The sequence below is a fragment of the Phocoena sinus genome, chromosome 20 (genome assembly GCF_008692025.1).
Source record: "Phocoena sinus isolate mPhoSin1 chromosome 20, mPhoSin1.pri, whole genome shotgun sequence".
Lineage (NCBI taxonomy): Eukaryota > Metazoa > Chordata > Mammalia > Artiodactyla > Phocoenidae > Phocoena > Phocoena sinus.
The window spans coordinates 47,398,241-47,418,297 of NC_045782.1; the positions used below are offsets into that span (position 1 = coordinate 47,398,241).

Here is a 20,057-nt window from a genome sequence, read left to right on the forward strand (position 1 = left end):
GCCTGCTCCGGAAAGCCTGGAGTAGCCCCTTGGAGGCACGTCGGGGCAGACAGCAGCTGAGCCCGGGCAGAACGGAGCCACTGCACCTGCTCATCCCCCGCGGGGCAGATGCACGCTGCTGCTCCCGTGTGCCTGCGGCTCTCACCCGGGCACAGGCCATGGTGCCGTCCCCACACCCATCCTGGTCTCCCCAGCCCTCGAGGGGCTGCGATACTCACCGACCCAGGAGCCAGCCAGGCCGGGCTCAGACCCACGCTCAGGGACCGGTCTGAGGGGCACTCAGCCAAAGAAGCCCAAAGCCAGCCTCGCAGCTGATCACCAGGCTTCACCCCGATTATGGCCAAAGCACCCAGCAGAAGCAACAGGGAACCCAGACAGAGGGCCAGGCCAGACCCGCAAGCTTCCAGAGGGAGGAAATCCGAGAGCCCAAGGAGAGGTCCAGGGAGGCAAAGACCCAGAGCCGAGAGCAGACGCAGGCTCAGCAGACCCTCGGACCCCAGCGTAAGAAAACCAGGGCAACTTACTAACTCTAGTCAGGGGCCGCTCAAAATCTGGCCACTTCCACATCGGCACTGCAAGGAAACACAGGGCTCGGTTGGTGCACGTGGAGCAGGTGGGAGTGAGGTCTGAGGACTCCGAGGGGACATAAGCCGGATGGAGGATGGGGGGACGCCTGGCAGCTAGCATATGCTGCCAGGAGCAGCCACAGGGCAGAGCTGGCTCTCCGGCCCACGGGAGGGGTCTGCAGGGAGGAAGCTCCAAGGAGCACAGCAGCTCAAGCAGGGCGTCCCCGGATCAGGCCCACGTGGCTCTCACCCAGGGTGCGGGCCTCCCCAGGTGCCCCCAGGGAGAGCAGTGTGGCCTGGCACACGCTGCACCTTGGTTACTCTGTCGGCGAGGAGGCCAGGCTTTGCACATGGCCTGGACACACGCAGAGGGGCTGGAAGGAGGCGCCACACCCAACTCGGTGCAATAAATAAAACTTTTATTCAAACGACTGCAGTACAGGGCACAATTCAGATTAAAAAAAAAAAAGACAAAAGGAAACAGGAAAAATATTTTCAGCACTTTACATCTTCATACAAGTTTTGCGGTTTTGTGTCTACATTCATCCATTGAGCATGGAATCCCCTGGATTTGAGATCTTTTAGCAAAATTAGAACACCAACATTGAAGGCTCTTTTTACAAAGGTCCATGTTCTGGCTTTGTTTTTTCCTTAATTATAAAACAGGGTCTGTCTGCGTCTTGAGCTGCTTCTCTCACAAATGCTACCAGCCATGTTCTAGTCCACGGGAGGGGGCGGGAGGGTTTTGCTAAATCATATCAGAAAAAGGAGCGTCCACAGCTTCACGGGGGCTCCCGTGGCGGGAAGGACGGAGCGGCTGCGCCCTCGCTCACTTCCCAGATTCAAGGCGTGAAGAGGCAATACCAGTAGCCAACCACTCAGTCCAGCATGTCTGTTTCTGAAGTCACCAAGACACACAGAGAGACGAGAGCGTTTAGGGAGGACTAGGCAGGGACTGCCTGCTCCCCGACGGCAGGTGCGGGGGTGTAGCGCCCAGAGCCGCCCTCACTCCTTCACAGGCTGGTTAAAGAAATGATTTCCAGAACACGTGGGGTTGGGGGTGGTCTCTGGAGGTCTTTGGAATGTCCGAGTGCGGCCGGTCCCCCTCCCCGCCAGTGCACTGTGCGGTCACGGTCACGGCGCCCCGAGGCTGGCGCCGTGCTCTGCTCTGTACATCGTCCAACGGCGTCCGGGACAAGGAAGCGGTCAGGAGCCCGGCCTGGCGGGCAGGCAGGGCTGGGGGCTGCAGCCTCCCTCACAGGAGCGGCCAGCTTCCTCAGGAGGCCCCCCGGCTCAGCCCGAGCCCTTCTCTGGGTGCGGCCTGGAAGGATGCCCCCGGGCCCACAAGCCTTGTGGAGCCCCCAGCACCCTCCCTCTCCCGACACAGGTGCCAGCGTGTGCTGGGGGGTCAGATGCAGAGATAACAGTACGTACACCGGAGTCCATGCATATCTGTTTTTGTTTTTCAGGAAAAAAAAGTCCTTTTCCTGTTTTTTATCTTTGTTTTTTTGTTTTTTAAAGATTTTTCTTTTTCTTCAAACTTTTTAGACCTGGCTCACGGTGAGCCTTCAAAGAGGGACAGCGTGTCATGAATACGGCGGATGGGGAGCAGCGGCGAGGACACCCCGCCCGCGCTGCCCGGCGGCAGGTCCCAACACACGGGTGGGGGCGTGTAAACATAGGGAGCGGAGATGGGGCAGCACCATGGACCCTGGGGGATCACAGAGTCTGGGGTCACGAACCAAAAGGCGGGGGTGAGGGGGCAAGTGGGAAAGAGAAACAACCCAGGAAGAAACCAACGAGAGCCGAGGAGGAAACCGATGGAGACCAGACAGACCAGGGTTTGGGGGCGGGGGGGGACGGCGGAAGCTCTTCTGAGCAGCAGCTGCCCGGGGTCAGCGTCCTCACACTGTGGACACCAGCGTGCCACTGCCGCTGTGAAACAAAGCACAGGACAGCTGCCGGGCCGCACACCTCCCCCGCAGCCGCCCTCCCAGCCGCGCGACTGGCCACCCGGCCCTGGGGGAGTGGTGACAGGAGACCCCCAGAGCCTGGACAAGGGCTGCGCCCGGGTCAGGGGTTCAGGAGGCTGCAGCCCTGAGCCATCTGCACCGGCCTGGGCTGGTTCTGGGGAGACGAGCCCAGGGGCAGGCCCCCCTCCTGGCCGAGGTCTGGACAAGCAGGTGTGGACGCCAGGAAAGAGCAGGGCCACAAAACCACCAGGTGAGGGGGTCATGCTGCGGCTGTGGTGAGCCCGAGGGCCCCACCAGGATAGAATGGGAGCCCCAGTAGTGGCTGCAGTGGGTCCCTGACTCCGGCCTGGGCACAGGGCCAGGCCCGGCTTGCTCCAACCCACCCACCCGCCCGCCCGCAAGGGGAGCACGAAGGCAGCTCCAGGAGGGGCTACTTCCCCCACTCGGCGTTATCTGGGGACCCTGGGCTACTGCCAGGGGACAGGGCATCCTGCACTGAGGGCCCTGCCCTACAGAGCGGACTGGGGGAAGGCACAACGCAGTGAGGGGCAGAGAACAGGCACCCTGGGCCCCGCTCACTGACTCAGAGTGGCGACACCATGGTCTCCAGCCAGGCCCCAACAGAGCAGGCCTGGGAGGGGAGACACCCAACTCCAGCCTCCGGTGGGACAGCTCCCCAAAACCCACAGCCCCCCAAGACGAGTCTCAAAACCCCTTACCTGCTCACGGCCCGTGCCCCGTAATCATCCAAACCCTAGGGAGGAAAGGAAGAAACAGGTCAGGCTGGGGTTCAGGGGGTGAGGCCAGATTTGCAGGGCAGGGTCCCCTCCTAACCCCAGGGTGTGCAGTGCTGCCTGTAGCTGAGGACATGAAGGGGCCCCTCCCCTCCTGAGCAGTGACCTCCCCAATTCACAGGGATGTCTCCTTATCTGGCCAGCGGCCGACGGTGAACTCACGCTCCCGGGCACACACAGGATAGATCACCTGATGATGCCCTTCCACCCACGTTCCCTATGGCTCTTAGGCCCTGCAGGTCATATGGTAGGAACACCTGGCAAGTGAGGGCTTCCTGGGGAACCCAGAGGCTGAAACCACTGACGGTGGGGCGTCGGGGAAGCCAGGCTGGCGGAGGCTGGCGTGGGGAGGGCGGCTGTACCGAAGGTCACCCGCACGCCTGCCTCATGCACGCCTGTGCCGGTCCCTGAGCGCCCCACACCCAGCTGCAGCTTCCTGGCCCTGAAGCAGCTGCCGCCCCAAAGCCATTGAGGGGTACTGGGGACACCCTCCTCAGCTCTCTAAGCATCAAAACCAAAACCAGCAACCAGGAAGCAAGAGCAACAAGCAGTGGTCAGACCTCTCCAGGCCAGGCCTGCTGAGGCCTGGGTGAGGCTGCAGAGGGACTCAAGTATCTCACTGCTCAGCAGCCTGGCCCTGTGGCCCCCTGAGGCGCCTCACCTCTCCCAAGGTGGGATCAGCCTCTCCCTCGCTGCTGCTTGCCCTGGCCACTGGTCCCAACATCACCTTCTCCGAAAGGTTCCATCCAAGGGTCCAGCCACACCACCTCGGCCTTGCCCCTCTCCCCACTTAAATTGTCTTGAATCACATGTTAACTCTGCCTAAGCCGTCAGTTCCCTGAAGACGGCTCCCTCCACCCTCAACACCTCACACAGCATGTACCAGCTGAGCCCTCCTCACAGGAAGGAGAGGTGGCTGAGGACAGGACAGCTGCCGCACAGGGACAGCTGGAAGGGAGGGTTGGCCACCACGTACCCAGAGCCCTTCCCTGCCTCACCCACTTCTGACATCACACTGTCAATATGGGAGCCCCAGCTGTTGGGTCAACTCTCTGGCTGCTCAAACCCTAGAGAAACCGGAGTTTCTCTTCTCTTCCTCTCCCCTCTGCCTGGGCCCCCCAACCCCCAAACCGAGGGAGGCCCTGCCCTAGAGAGCGGCACCAGAACAGAGCTGCTGGCCCCGCCTACCACGCAGCCACAGCAGATGAACGTCCTGGAAGCCTGGGCCCCCTCCTCCCCACGAGCTTCCCCAGCAGAGCTGTGCAGCACCGTCCACACTCACACCCCAGCCCCGCCTTGACCTCAAGACCACCAGGCACACTGGGGGATCCATCAGGGGATCCACCGGGGACCCAAGCCTCAGTCTTCTGCCTCTGGTCGCCTGGTACCAGGTGGCCTGACCACGCGTGCCCGGCCCTGCCTCCTAAGGGCCCCAGAAACACACTAGCTAGAAGGTTCCGGCCACGTCTCAGGCCCTGAGTGGCCGGCACTCGTCTGCACTTGGACCCATGATGGCAGGAGCCCCACGGCTCTCAGGGAAGGGGCTCCTCCCGAGAGGCAGCGTCCAGAGCAGTCTCAAGGCCGGCAGCACCCGAGCCCGAGGGAAGGGCAGGCAGAGGGGCCACCGTGCCTTCTCTAGAGCCCTGAGACTATGGAGGACGTCTGGCCGTGTCCCCTGAGGTGGCCACAGCAGGGGTACAGATGCCAGGCCCAGACCCCCGAGCCCACGGCCTTCCAGTGGAGGCGCCAACACAGGACTGCAGCCGAGCCCACCCATCAACGGCCCCCGCCAAGGCCCCCAGCTCACCTGGGAGAAGGCAGGCATGGCCACGCTGTAGGGCCTCTGCTTGAAAGTGCCGGCCGTCTGGGCGGGGAAGGCCCGGGACGACGTGCCGTAGTCGGGGGGCGGGAGCGCCAAGTCTTCCTTGTCCAGGAGGTTGCCCGTGCTGCTGCTCTTCCCCTGCTGCAGGCTGTGGGGACACGGCGCGGGGCCGTCAGCTCGGGCCCGCCACCTTGCCGGGCCCCGCAAGGGAGGCGGCACGAGAGGCTGCTCTCCGGGGCCTGGGGTGCAGCCACGCCGCCCCGGTGGGCCAGCCCCCTCCTAGGAGCGGGGTGTGAAGCGTGCAGGCGGGAGGGGAGCCGAGCCCTACGGCAGCTGCTCAGCCCCTCGCTGGCTCCGGCAGCGAGTCTCCTGCTTTCCTGAGGGCCAGAGGGACCTGGGGGGCTCACGGGGCCCCCACCCCGCCCCCCACAGCTGGCAGCGACCCCCGGGGCTCTCAGACGCCGCCCTCAGAGCACCTCCGCACCCCTGCACCCTAGGGCCTCAAACGCGCAGCCCCTCCCCAGAGCTACGGGCCACCTGCCCCTGTCGGCATGCTCACCTCATGTGCAATCTGTCACCGCCGTCGCCGTCCAGGACCCGGGTATAGGAGAAGGGAAACCAGCCCCGCCTGGAAGAGCAGACCCTGTCAGAGTGTGCCGGGGCCTCTGCGTTCCGGCGCCAAGTCCCACCCATTCCCCGGCCTGGCTGCACCTGAGGAGGGAACACGTGTGCGCGCTCCAGGGAGACCAGGAGACCCCAGCACCCACGCGGGGCACACATCCAGCTCGGAACTGCCCTGCTCCGGACGGGAGCCAGGCTGGGGGTGAGGGAAGGTGCCAGGACCCAGGCAGGGCTCTTACTTCTTCAACAAACAGGGCTGGTTTCCTGCCATGTGGCCCAGCTGGGCGGGGCCTCAGCCCCAAATGGCCACACAGAACCACGGCACCAACGTGAGAGGCTGCCTGGGGGAGGCAGGCGTGGTGTTGGGGATGCGGGTGCCCTGCCGCTGCCCCTGCTCCTCAGAGCTGCCCCTCAAGGGTGGCAGCTGCCAGTGGGCCAGAGCCAGGCTCGGCGCAGCTTCTCCCTCCCGGCTAAGGCAGGCTGCTTCTGCCCCGGGGCAGAGGTCTCTCACACAGCGGACAGACGCATGCAGACAATGGTGGTGGCGGTGGAGTGGGGTGTGAAGCGTGCAGGTGGGACGGGACAGCCCCTGACCTGGGCGGGCCCTGGCTGAACAAGAGCCAGGCGTTGGCACAGCCTCTTGGCAACAGGCGTTCAATTAAGCCGTGACGGCGCGGCCCATCCGGCTCAAGGCCACTTCTAGAACCCCAGCACGAGGGCTGCTCACGTGCACGGAAAGGCTTTGGGGTGGAAGGCTGGCCTCTGCTGACTGGGAGGGCACACGCACACGTGGGATGATGGGCTAGGTCAGGGGATGTGGAAGTGAGGGACGGTGGGGGGCCCTCGGCTACATCTGTCCCTCCCAACAGAAGCGTGGGACCTGGACCATCCGTTCAAAGGAGGACCCAGAGCCCAGAGTCAGGACGTCTGAGGACCAGGTCATGAGGCCGACGTTCCCACTGCCCACACGGGACTCACATCTTGGTCTTCTCGCTCTCGCCGTAGTGCCAACCGTCACGGGCCTCAGGCACCAGCAGGGTGATGAAGTCGCCCTCCTTGAAGCTCAGTAGGGTGCTGTTGTCCCCAGCCGCGTGGGAGAAAATGGCCTTCACCCGCATGCGGCCATTGCGCTCCAGACCCGCTGCCATGGAGCTCGAGCGGGGCAGGGTCTTGTTCTCGGCTGCCGGGATGACAGGGCAGGTGTGAGGGGGATCTCTGCCCCGAGCAGGTAAGGGCACGGTCACGGTCACCCTCCCGTCAGCTCAGCTGCCCGATGGTGAGCGGCTAGGAGGCCCCAGGTGGGCCTGGAGGGGGATTGTCCATCCTGACGGACGACTACCAGGCCTCCAGGGCTGCCTGGCTCACACTGCGGAAGGACTGGGAGCTGGGGTGCGTGCGGATTCAGCCTCTGACCTGCCACTCACCAGCAGGGGCAATTCTCTGGGCCTGAGCCTCAGCTTTCCCATCTGCTAATCAGGAGACCCTCACGGGCCGAGGCCACCGGTGGGGCTGCAGGAGGGAGAGTGCCGACCACGGCAGACGCGGGAGGGCGGGAACCTGTGCCACGGTCAGCACAGCCCTCCCCAGCGTCACCCACCTGCTCCTGTCACCAGCTGAGCTGCTGGCGTCCCCACACTGCCCCGCCCTACCATGTTCACTTAATGGGGGAGCCTGGCCAAGCCCAAGGGTCCAGGAAGGCAATCTCAAAGGGGCCCCCGGGGTGCTGCACACAGGCATGCACACTTGCGAGCCTCTGGACCTCCCCAGCCTCCCCTCAGCTGTGATGTTGCTACTACGGGCGGGCCAGGGCCGGGGCCCCAGCGGAGCTCTTACTGGCGGCGTAGCTGTTCTTGGGGGCCACGCTCTTGCGCACGGGAAGCGTGTTGGAGTAGGAGTCGCTCAGCTTGCTCTGAGACTGCGGAGGAGATGTGGACTTGGGCTGGGCGGCCTTGCGGTCAGCCCAGGGGTTGTAGTCCTCGTTGTCGGGGCCCGAGACGCCATTCATGACCGGCGTGTTCTCCTGGGCAGACAGCCGCTGTCGGGAAGAGGCGGCATGGGGGCGGTGTGGCAGGAGGGCCCGGCCCGGGTGAGGCCAGTGTGGAGAACCCCTTGCCCCCAGCAGGGGCGCGCCCCAGCTGCTACGGGATGCCAACTGTTGGTGCCAAGGGGGGCCATCCCCCCACACCCCCATAAAGCTTTCCAGAGCAAGGACTTACCCCCACAAACGGGGCCAGCTCAGGGGGCACCGGCAGGGGTTTGGCCCCCGGAATGGGGTCTGAGATGACCAGGTTGGACTTGGAGGCCGACAGGCCGCTGGGGAGTATAGACCCATTGCTGCTGGCCATCTGCTGCAACAGCTGCACGGCGCGGTCTGGGATCTTGTTGGGGTCGGCGCAGGCCTGCTGCCACAGCGGCAGCTTCTGTGCCAGCAGCTCCTTGCCCTGAAGCGGAGAAAGTCAAACAGGGTGGCAATGAGGGCCGGCCGCAGGCTCCTGTAGCCTGCCCGCAGGGCTGGGGGAGCCCAGGGCCTGCTGCCGACCTCACTGATGCAGCCCCCTGGCTCCCGCCTGGCACTGGGAGGCTTCTAAAGAGACACACCCACCCCGGGAGGGGCACACCTGGCTAGGGCTGCTCTTCGCCAGGTGGGGTACCTTACAGCCAGATGAGCCACCTGTAAGTCCCTGATCCCCGACCTAGGAAAGGGGCTGATAAGATGCAGTGAGCTGTGCAGTCGAGGGACCCTCAGGAATGAGATCAAACCAAGGCCTGATCAGGGTGGGGCCTCCCCAGGGGCCCGAGGGAGCTGAAATGGACAGGTGCTCAAGTGGTCAGCCACGGAACAGAAAGGCCCTTTGTGGGCAAACCATGAGATACTAGGAAGAGCGCCACTCGGGCAGACTTGAGGGCCAGGAAACCTCGCAGGGACAGAGGGGACCGTGGGGAAGGGACAGAGCTGCCCAAAGCCCAGCTACGATCAGGGCACCACCCAGGGGCCCGCAAGCCCAGCTGTCCCTCCAGCATGCACCAGGGCCTGCCCAGGACACAGCTAGCCGGGAAGAGCACAGGGCCTGACAAAGGACGAGGAAGCCACAGGCCTGACCGGGGCCCCAGGATGGGGGTGCAGCCAGAGTGAGACACCAGCCTGAGGTTCCCTGCAGCCCATTCAGGGGCCCTGTGTCCACGACACGGACACACTCAGGGCCTGGGGTGCAGCTGTGCCCTCCCCCTCTCCTGGCCCTCTGACCAAAGTGGGCTACCCTACCTGCAACAGGTGACACAACCCATGTTCCACTGCAGACCCCAGACCCCCGCTGGGTGGAGCTGCCCCCCAGCTTGGGGCAGTCATGGTCTCCAGGACCTTGGAAGGGTCTGTCCAGCCCTCACTGTCCCTCCTCACTTATCTTCCCACTTTTTTTTTTTTCCCCCCTATTTTTTGGCAGTGCTGTGCAGCATGAGGGATCTTAGTTCCCTGACCGGGGATCGAACCTGCACCCCCTGCAATGGAAGCGCCGTGTCTTAACCACTGGACCGCCAGGGAAGTCTCTCTTCCCACTTCTTTTGACCTGTGTCTGGGGCAGGGAGGTGGTGCCCACATGGGGAAACTGGAGGTTGCTGGACAAACAGCCCTTTGGAGCAGGCCGTGGCCCCCTCTACCACCTGTTGGTTTAAACCAGGGGCCAACAAACAAGCACCCGAGGGCTGGCTGCTCGTCTGTGAACAAGGTTTGACTGGAACACAGCCACGTCCGTTGGTTTACCCTTCTCTGGCCACTTCCCTGTGCAATAACCAAAAGGAGATATTTACTAACTGGCTCCTGGTTGAGAGAAATAGTTGATGGGTCTGGGCTGGTGGTGAGAAAGCGGGTCAGCAGGGACCCTGTACTAACAGGGACAACCCAGGAGCAGGGCGCCGCAGCCCAGGGCTCCCACCCTGATGACGGCCCTGTCGCTGTTGGGCCTGAACCCAGGCACAGGGAAATGCCGGGCGCCTGCTGCTGGGAATAGGCTGGGGTGGTGCTGCCTTCGTGCCCCGGTGCCCCAGCCCGGGGGGCTTGTGCCTCTTTTAAACCTACCGGGGGCTGGCGTCCAGCTCCCTGGAAAGTTAGTTGTCGTGTCTCGCATACACGTGATCAGGCCCCCCAGGAGACGGAGAGATGGTGGCATCCTGGAAAAGGACTGCTTTCCTGCCCTTCCGGCACGTATGGGCCTGCGCTCTCCCTGACCAGCCACAGGGCCCAGCCGCCAGAGGGCGCATACGCCTGCCACAGTATTGCCTGGGGCCACGTGGGCACTGCGGAGGCCCTGCTGGAGAACTGCAGCAAGCACCGCCCTGCTGCCAGTGAGCCCTCGGGGCACAGGACCTGACGGCAAAGCCCCACTCGGTGGGGTGGCCCGACCCCCGACCCTGCAAAGGACGTAAGTCCTGTCACCGTCCTTGCTTTGCACCTGTGGTGGCGGCAGGCCCTTGGGCAGGCCCAGGCAAGCAGGAGCCTCTCCGCGGAGGGAGGGCATCTGTCTCCTTGGCAGCTCCAGCCTGGGGACCAGAAGCTGAGTCAGATCAAGCATGTGTATGAGGTGCTGACCCGCAGAAGCCCTTTATGGAAAAAGGACACAAACGAGGGCCTCCCTGGTTGGCTGAGCTGCCTAACCACACCTAACTCTCAGAACGTTCTGGAATGTCCCCGCAGACAGCTCTGACCCCACCCCAGCTCCTACCTGTGGACTACAGGAACAGAAGCCCCAGTGAAGCTACCTGTCCCTGCAGGGGAGGTGTGTCCTCTGGGTCTCGCTGGCCCCGGGGGCCTAAGCTGGCCTCTGTAGGGGTTCCCTGGCACTGCAGCCCCTCCCAAGAAGCTCGATCCCTGGAGGAGACCCTCTTAGTGGGCTGTTAGTGTAAGTGCTCTCAAAAACACAGCCGGCAACTTCTAACGGGAGTCTTAAAGCATCTGCAGATTTAACCTGGTAACTCTCCTTCCAGAACTCTCGCCCTGGGGAAATCCGAAACACATGGGACGTTCAGCACAATGGTCCTTCACGACAGCTCCAGGCTGGACGCGTCCCGGTGCTCCCGGGGGAAGCAGTCGTTTCGCCAACAAGGGCTCGGCTCGGCCCCGCGCAGATGAGCACCCACCTTGGAGTGGTAGGCGGCGGAGTTCTTGGCCACGGCACACTGCTTCTCCACCAGGAAGCAGAACCTCCTCCTCTCCTCAGTGAGAGCAGTCTTGTAGCCGTCGGACACGTAGCTCTCCAGCTCCCCCTGCTTGTTGCCGATGGCGTCGATGTACTGGGGGTGGGAGAAGGGGTAGAAGAGGCAGATGAGCCAGCGATGGGACAGCACGCGCTCACCTCCAGTTCTGGGTGGCCCCACGGAGGGGGAGCACACCTCCCGGCCGGCGCACTGGTGTGGGGCTTGGCCGTGTGACTCACTCTGGCCATGGGGCTGCCCTGCTGTGCCACTGCCCCCTGGTGCCCCAGCAGCCGTACATGTGGGGACCATGCTGGCAGGTTGCTTGGTGAGGCTGGTGGCGGTGGTCACCTCCCTCGGACCCGGACTCCAAACCTAATAAAAGCCACCCTAATGCTCGGTAGACCAGGAAAGCTCAGCGGGCACTGTGCCGGAGAATGACTAATTCACACCCAGAGCTCATGGGGGTGGCAGAGAACGCAGGCACAGGAGGTCCCGCTTGATACCGGGGCACCCCAGAACGTTCGCTGCAGGTTGGAGAGTTTCAGTAACAAAGTACCAGCAAGACTAGGGGCAGCTGTCCCAGGGAGGCCTGCAGGCCCCTCTCCACGTCTGGGTGTGGGTCTGCAGGGCCCAGCTTCCCGGGTGTGGGAGCCCTGCCAGCCCTTCCTGTCTCCCCTCTCACCCCTCCACGCTCCACACGGGGCACAGACTCCCCGCCCCAAGCTGGTGTCGCTCTCCTTTGGCCGGCCAGGAAGCAGCCTCTGCCGAATCGAGCCCCACCCTCCGGCGGCACGGGCAGGTCCAGGCCACGAGGGGGCGGCCTCCCCCGCCTGACTCGCCCGGCTCCTCCGCCAGCTCTGACTCAGCGTGGGTGGGTGGTGCGGAGCCGGTGGGCGCAGTGCAGGCTGTTCCTGCCACCTCCCCTCCCCTCCCCTCCCCTCCAGCGCGCTCAGCTGGAGGGCGAGGGCCCGCCTGCCGGGCGTGGGCCGTCCCCAGCGCTCTCACCAGCGCACAGCTCAGCTCAGTCAGCGTGAGTGAGCACACTACCCCAGGCAGGGCCTGCCCGGCGCCCTCACCAGGACTGGGACCCTGCTCCCCTTCCAACGCCTGCAGATCACCCCGCCTTCAACACTGAACCCCCTCTCCTCGCCCTGGGAGGGCAGCCAAAATGAGCCAGTCCACTACCCCACCCCTAAAGGAGCCGCAGGCAGCCACAGGGCTGCCACACCTCGGGGTGGGTGTGCCTGAGAAAGTCTGTGCAGGAGGAGAGAGGCCTCCAGGGCAGCCCAGCCTCCACTGCCGCGGCCCCCACCCCAGCAGCCCGAGCAGCTCCAAGTGCTCTCCTCCGGGTTCTGAGACACGTGCGCATCAGAGCCTGCAGCCCCTGCTCCTGCAGAACGCCCCCTGCACCGTGGCTCCTCCAGGAAGTAGGGGAGCAAGTCTGCAGATTTGGGGTGCTACTGGGGGCCTGTGGAGGCCACCGTGGGCAAGGCCGTGCTGTGCTGGGAGGTCCCTTCAGATGCTGCCCACCAAGGGGGAGTGGCTCACACCCGAAGCCCTTATGCGGACAGGAAGCCTGGGGGCGGGAACACCCTCTGGACAGAAGGGCCTGGAAGGGGCAGGGCTCCCTCACAGAGAGGGGGACCCTGATGCACAACCCCGCTGCCCCTGCCCTATCACCTAAACAATACCCAATGCTAGACTGAAATCCCCCGGAGGGTCCCATGCCCGCTCTGCCCCGTGGCTGTCCTACCACGTCCAGGGGATAGTGGGACGTCGGCGTGGCCTTGCAGGCTTCAACCAGCCCTGAATAAAGACGCCTCCCTTGGCCTGTCCTGCCCATCCTTGCATACAGGGGCACATACAGGGGCTCGGCTGGGGTCCTGGGAGCCCCTTAAGGGGCAGCCTCAGGAAAAGTTGCTGCAAGGCTCCGGAAGGAGTTTGGGTTTTAACCCCAGGGTAAGCCCCAGCCGGCCAGCCCTTCACCGGGGTCACCATCTCCTACCCTCCCTGGGGGCTGCTCCAGTGCTGGCCAGGGGTGGGCGCGGGGTGAGCCAGGCACGTGGAGACCCCACGCCCAGGCAAGAGGGGCTGAGGCACTGAGAGATCAGCACGGAGCCTCACGCAGGAAGGCCCAAGGGAGACCTCCCACTGTCCCCTAATTCGGAACTTTGGGGAGGGCAAGGCACCTCTTCCAGCGGTTACCCCAGGACAGCAGCGTAAACTGGGACGTGGGCCCCCAGGGTCCGCCCGCCCTGAGCCCGCTGCTGAGGACGGCTCCTCCTCGTGCCGGCCCGATGTCCCCGTCCGTCCTGCCGACGGTTTCTGGGTTTTCAGGCTGCGGTAACATCTTTCACCTCAACGCTCCCACTCCCTGGAGGGGAGAGAAACCAGCTCTGGACGAGATGGCGCGGGGCGCTGGCCTCATTAGCTGCCTGGCAGCCTCCCATGCCGAGGGAGGGAGTGGTGGTTTATTTTTAAGATTTCTATTTATTCAAACGAGCCCCAAGAAAGGCCAGGAGCAGCTCAGGTCTCAGGCAGGGAACCTGGGGCTACGGGAGCCACCCAGTGTCTTCCCAGGGACCACAGGTGCCTGGGATAGGGCCGGAGAGACGTCGAGCTACACCGGCCAGGAGGGCCAGCCCAGGCGGGCGCCACAAGGACCTGGAGAGCCGACCCTTCCTCCACGGTCCCCACACCAATCATCTGGCTTGGGCAGAGAGCTAGCCGGCCAGGACACTGGCTGCCACTTCTGTCAAGGAACGACGGCAGGCCCTCCTGACCTCCTTTCCCAGGACGCTGCCTCCTTGTGGACAGAGGCCACCACTTCACGGGCAGATCCTAGAAATCCAGGCCAAGTGAGGAGCTTCGCCCTCGAACGGGTGGAGGAGGAGGACACACCCCCCCGCCCCGCCCCCCGCTGCAGCCTCCAGGCCAAGCTGGCCGCTGTCGGCAGGGACACCCCCCAAATGTGCAGGAGTGGCCGCGCTCTCTGGGACGTGCAGAGGACAGAACGTGCCTGACCCTACAGCTCTGATGACTTAGCAACAGGCCCCAGAAAACACCCCAAGCCGGTCCCTGCCACGGGCAGGCACCGTGGCCAGGCTCCTGGCGTCCTGCATCCGCCCTGCCCCCACCTTGCCCTGCTCCTTGCTTAGCGGGTGCTATGGAGACCACACTATAGAAACACCCAGCTGAAAGCATTTAAGACCCACAGAACGCTCCCACTTAGTCACCCTGGGCTGAACAGCCCTGTAATCCGAGAAGAAAAAAGTGATCAGAACACATGTCTCCTCTCCTCTGTGGAGCAAGCCAGTGACTCAGAGCGGGGGAGGGGCATTCTAGAAAACACCCGAGGCTTTGGTTTCCCTCACCGGATAGGCCATTGTGGCTTTCCCACGTTTCTCAAAACCCCAACGCTGCCCCTAACCACTGCAGCTGGTGAATGACAGCGGAATCCTTGGGCCTCAGCTGTCACCACTAGTAACCATTACTCCAAGGAGACAAGGAGGGGACCCGATTAGCTGTGATGTACAGGAAGGTACAGCCAGAATCTGACGCCCCCAAGCTGCATTCATTCAGTCACTGGGCACCTTCTGGGGGCAGCCAGTGGCCCCCTGGAGCCTGCTGACCGGGCCTGTGCCCACTCCCTGGTCTGATGCACCTGGCACCCAGGCCAAGAATAGGGAGGACAGCCTGGGTCAGTAGGTGAAGCTTGGTGAGGGCTGTGGCAGCGGTTCAGTGGATTGTTGGAGGACCCTTAAAAATCTAATTTAAGCACAAGAGCTCAGAGCAAGGCTCGAGAGAGGGCAACTGCGCCCTCCTGCCCACGGTCCAGCAGATGCAACAGCTAGCAGGCAGCTCTGCGGGGAATGTGCTGTGGGCACATCCTTAGGCAGAAAGTGCAGTGCCTCTTGCAAGCATCAGGGACCCATGGGCCCCGGGCTTCCCAATTTCCTGAGAAAGGGCCCAGAGCCATCACTAGATTGGCGGGGGGGTGGGGGGGGTGGCGGTGGTCCGTGACCAAACAGATCCCACTGCCCACGCCCTGCGCACTACACTCACACGCTGGCGTGTCCAGAAAGGATGTGCTGGCAGGGGTGCGCCCATGGGCATCCCCATGCCCAGACCCCAGGAGAGAACGTGGGGCCACTTCTGTCCACACCAGTGGGCTGGACATGCTGACAAAGGCTCGCGGTCCAAGGGGACGGGGTCTCAGCAATCTGTGAACACGCTGAGCCAAGGCCTCGGGTGGCCACCAGGGGGCGCGCCAAGCCTCCAGGATCCACACCTTCCAGGTCTGGGGTCTGCTCTGCTGCCCTGGGACCTGGAGGAGGATGGAGCCCGGGCTTCTGTGCCCACCTTGCTGGCTGGTCCCTGCCAAGTCTCTGGACCCTTTGGGTCTCAGTTTCCTCAGGGGCTGAGCCAGATCGTCACCACCCGACATGGCAGCCCCTGCCTCACGTGATCTTGGAGGTTCTGCAGGTACAAAAATTCACATCCAACTTCAAAGACTCAGCAGAAAAACAGGAACGCAAAACACCTCACTAGTATTTGTTATAACGACTGCGTGTCTAAATAACACTCTAGACGTGTGCCGCTAAATAAAACACTTCACCTGTTTCTCCTTACTTTTTTACATGCCCACCTCTCAGTGTGAAAAGACAGGTGCCGTGTGCCCGGTGCTGCCCCCGAAAGCCCTCGCAGCTCTGACAGCGTAAGATGCTCCAGATTTCCCACGGTGCTATCCAAGTAGGCAGCCCAGTCTGGAGGGGGAATTGTGTGGCTTGATCCGGTGAACTGGGGGTAGGTCTGGGGGGGACCAAGGGAAGGGAAAGAGTCCCCCAGAGGACTGAGAATCCTGATAGTATCTGTGGACACAGAAGCCCTAAGAGGGCGCAGTGGCTTCTGGCTCCTCAGTTGTTCTTTTCCAGGAGGACCCCTAACTGCTTATACCCCAAGGAAAGAAGATGTCCCACTGCTGGGATGCGGTGCCTTGTCCACAGACCGCCTTTCACACTGAAGAGCTTTTTGAAATGAGAACGGCAGATGCGTGAGGGGCTTCAGCCACTGCCATCAAACTCCACCTGTTAACAGGAGCAGCCTCTGCCATTATCTTTTTTGAAGATCTAAATTATGGTTATTTTGTTTTTGCTTTGTTACTTACACATCCCTTGAAATAGAACAAATCTCTCCCCTTTCTCAGAGGGCAATCTGGAGGCGCCTTCCGGAACAAGGGAGCCCAGTGAGGGGGAGCAAACTGCAGGAACCGTCTGCTTTAGTCAGCACAGGCCCCGGCAACAGCCACACCCCACACCCAGAACACTCGAGGCCCCACTCTCTGCGTCTCAGAGAGGGAACGGGGAAGATGGATCAGGGCAGAGGAGGGGGCCCCTGGCAACCTAAACCCCAGCTGGGTGGGTGGGCCCTCTGCCATCCCAACGGCAGAAGCCTGCCTCGGAGCTGTCAGCAGCTCCAAGTGCTGGGCTGCTGAGAGCCTGGCACTGGGCCGGCAGGGACCGTCCAGGGCCCTGGCCCTCTGCGCTCGGGCAGAAGGTTTGGCCCACACTGGGGGTGACCCCGCCCCACACCCACGCCCATCCACCTGCCTCCAGCCTTCTCTTCCTGGGCTCTCCCCTCTGCTGCAGTCTTGGCGGCCCCTCCCCTCAGAGCTCAGAGCCTACACAAAGGGTGGACAGGGCACACTGCCTCCCCGTGGCCCCCACCGGCCGGCCACACACCAACGCGAATCCCAAAGGCACAGATGACTGCTGGGTTTTCTAACAGTCACGGTGTCCCTTGGAGGACGAGGACTCCTGCCTAATGAGAGCTGGGCTGGGGGTGGGGCCAAAGGAAACAGAAACGGGAGAAATCCTTGGCCAAGCCCCTCCGGATCTATAAGGGGATCGTGCACCCAGAGCCTGACCAACTCCACCCAGCACTGCTTCCCAAAGTGCTTCATCCGGGATGGCTCTCGGCACCAGTCCCACCCCAGCCCGGACCCTTCCGTCAGAAGCCCTGGAGACCGCCAGCCAGCCAGGGGCCGGCTGTCCATCAGAATCACCCCGAAGCTTTGAGAACCTGACAGGCTAAAGTACAACCATGCACCCGCATGCCTGGGGAGGGGGACCCTGGGCCAGAGACAGGGCGCCAGACGAGGCCTGTGACCACGCCCTGTCAGACACACGGTACGTCCTCCACTGACTGTCCCCTGTAGCCGCCTCCACAGAGATGGGCGCTTCGGTCAGCGCCTGGTCCGGCGAGCACGGCAATGACCAGAGGTGCAGGGCGTGACCTCAGCCGTGTGGGCAGTACTTGGTGTGCTCCCTACTTCTAGAAAAATCCCTCTGTCCTAGTTTGTGCCCCAAATGCCTCTAAGTGCCTGTTCCCTGACCTATAATTAAAATCAATTCTCTCGCTGGAAATCCCAAAACACAGTCTCATTATCAGCAGCTCACGAAACTGGCCCCGTCCCACTCACGGGGAGCCCATCCCAGACGGACAGACAGACAGACAGACACGCTCACAGGGGACAAGGCTCCGCCCCACTCAGGAGCTGAGGTGCCCCGGGGGAGGTGTGGAGGTGCTCCAAGGGTCAACCCCTGCCTGGCGGCTGCTCAGGAGCCTCTCTACCCTCCCTGGCGAGCATCCTGCCCACATGGAGCTCCAGTCAGGGAGGGAAAACACATGGACCAGGGGCGCCAGAAGGCTCACAGGTGACCCCAGGGATTGACCCAAGGAAGTCCACCCATCCTGGGACCACTGAGTCAGCCCACACCTGCATCCACTTGTGGGAGCCCCCACACCTAGAAAACAGAGCTGCATGGGCTCCGTCGGTCTGGGGTCCCACCTCCTCTACCAAGAGGCGCCGCAGCTCACGTCAGCCCAGGGGCTTCTGTGGCTCGGGGATGCCCAGGTGTGGCCCCTGTGCCAGCTGGGGGGCCCAGGCCCACACCCACCTACACATACTGCCCACTGGGCTACATGTGACCCAGGCCCCGGTGAAGGTCCCCGGAGTGGAGACCCTGGGGATACAGAGGGGGCTTCAAGAGAGCGGGGGGTGGGGGCATGGGTGCCTGGGGTCCTTCCCCACCTCCCCAGGGGCCCAAACAGTCTGGAATCCTGCCCCTACTTGGTGAGAGCGTGCAAACACATCTGCTTGGAGTAAGCAGGTCTAGTGGCCAGGATGTCCTGTGGGTCCAGGCGAGGCCAAGCTCTCCAGGGCAGGGCCATGAACCACAGTCTGGACGGACAGAGCTGCCCCCACGGCTGATCCGCTCCACGAGTGGACTGCGTGAGAGCTGGGGTGTCGGCCGTTCTACAAAATGGAGACAGGGAGAACAGAGTCCTGCTCTTCCTCAGGAAAAGAGTGTCTTGGGCTTCCCTGGTGGCACAGTGGTTAAGAACCCGCCTGCCAATGCAGGGGACATGGGTTCGATCCCTGGCCCGGGAAGATCCCACATGCCGCGGAGCAACTAAGCCTGTGCGCCACAACTACTGAGCCTGAGCTCTAAAGCCTGCAAGCCACAACTAGTGAGCCCAAGCGCCACAACTACCGAAGCCTGTGCGCCTAGAGCCCATGCTCCACAACAAGAGAAGCCACCGCAATGAGAAGCCCACGCACCGCAACGAAGAGTAACCCCCACTCGCCGCAACTGGAGAAAGCCTGGGTGCAGCAACGAAGACCCAACACAGCCAAAAATAAATTAAAAAAAAAAAAAGAGTGTCTTAAACAGACCATTTCCTGTGACTAGCAGGACCTCAGCCAAGGCGAGGGGCAGGGCCGGCTCAACACACCTGCCCTGCCCAGGCATTTCCTCTAGGGGAAACAGTGGGGAGGGGAGGGGCTGTCACACCAAAAGGTGCCTAAGGCCCTCCCAGCCCCCAGCAGGCACACCTCAAAGCAGACATCAGGTCCTGGCTCCTGGCCAGGTCTGCAAAGGTTCTAAGAACCAGAAGGAACAGACCCAGGTGCCAAAGGACCCTCACATGCCCAGGTGGGCTGCACCTCCACAAGGCCACCAGGTAGGCCAGAACCGTCCACGGGACAGGCGGCCAGCATGCCTTCCACAGTCTCACAGCACACTGGGCACCCACCCCCTCCAGCACAGACGCGGGATGAGGGACTCTGAGGGTGCCCCAGCCTGGCCTCTCAGGTTCAGCGCCACCAGGGAACAAAAAACACACTGGCTGGACTGTCGCTGGAAAGACAACCACAACCGGAATAACATCACATGCCACCTATCACCGCGTCAGCAGCCTGGGCTGGACGGCGAGAGGGACAGCGTGGCACACAGCCCCCAGCCCTCCCTGGGAGGAACTCGATTACTGGGGGAGAACCACTGCAGTAACACCCTCAGGAGGCTAAGGGGCAGGTAGAGAGGGGGGTGGGGTGGGTCTGGGAAAGACGAGGGAAACCGAGGAAGTGCACAGAACGGGGAGGGGTGACCTCGCTTTGCTCAGGCCCCAGGGCCCTTCCTGCTCTGAGATGGGAGGAAGGCCGAGGTACACCCCTCCGAAGCGAGGAAACCGAGAGAGGACATGGAGCTCACCGTGACCACACGGCCAGTGCACACAGGGCACAGCTGGGATCCAAACCCAACGGCCAGGGCCTCATGGCTATGCCCAGGCGGGGACAGGCCACAGGGGGGTGAAGAGGAGGCCCCTGAGCGAGAGCCTCAGGGCAGATACCGGGAGGGGACTGGGCCTCAGCGGGGGCAGCAGGGCTGTGCTGAGGAGACAGGGCAGAGGGGAGCCTCAGTTGTGGGGTGACCCTTGGACATGGGAAGAAAGGTCAGCACTGGATGTCTCCCAGGTCCCAGGAGGCCAGGCTGGACATGGCCGGCCTCACCAAGCTGGGGAACTGCTGGGAGGCCCCCCGCAAGGAGAGAACCACCACCCAACTGCCCGTACGGAAAGACTAAGGTTTGCAGAGCCCGTGCTGTGTCCCCCTGGCCCTGCGTGGCTGGGGGAGCAGATCCCACCCTCTCGGCCCTGCAGGCCCAGACTCCAGAGTGGAGCAGTCAGGGCTCTCCAGAAGAGAGAGGTCTTGCAGTGGGTGGCAGGGGCTCTGGGGCAAAGGGAGTGGGCCACT

General features: G+C 63.1%; 1 protein-coding gene across 4 annotated transcripts in view; it reads right to left on the minus strand.

Annotated features, from left to right (window-relative positions):
- Positions 1-20,057, minus strand: part of BAIAP2 (BAR/IMD domain containing adaptor protein 2) — a 70,166-nt gene that overhangs the window by 5,394 nt on the left and 44,715 nt on the right. Inside the window, exons 7-14 of one of the 4 annotated variants that reach the window (XM_032617344.1) lie at positions 10,907-11,059; positions 7,993-8,217; positions 7,610-7,811; positions 6,755-6,956; positions 5,715-5,783; positions 5,141-5,303; positions 3,259-3,293; positions 525-572 (exon numbers count right to left, since the gene is read on the minus strand). In XM_032617344.1, the coding sequence (XP_032473235.1) occupies positions 545-572; positions 3,259-3,293; positions 5,141-5,303; positions 5,715-5,783; positions 6,755-6,956; positions 7,610-7,811; positions 7,993-8,217; positions 10,907-11,059 (1,077 nt within the window). In that variant the 3' untranslated portion in view covers positions 525-544. Of the gene's footprint in view, positions 1-524; positions 573-964; positions 2,502-3,258; positions 3,294-5,140; positions 5,304-5,714; positions 5,784-6,754; positions 6,957-7,609; positions 7,812-7,992; positions 8,218-10,906; positions 11,060-20,057 lie in introns of those variants that run through there. The other 3 variants (XM_032617345.1, XM_032617343.1, XM_032617342.1) reach the window with 3 other exon arrangements.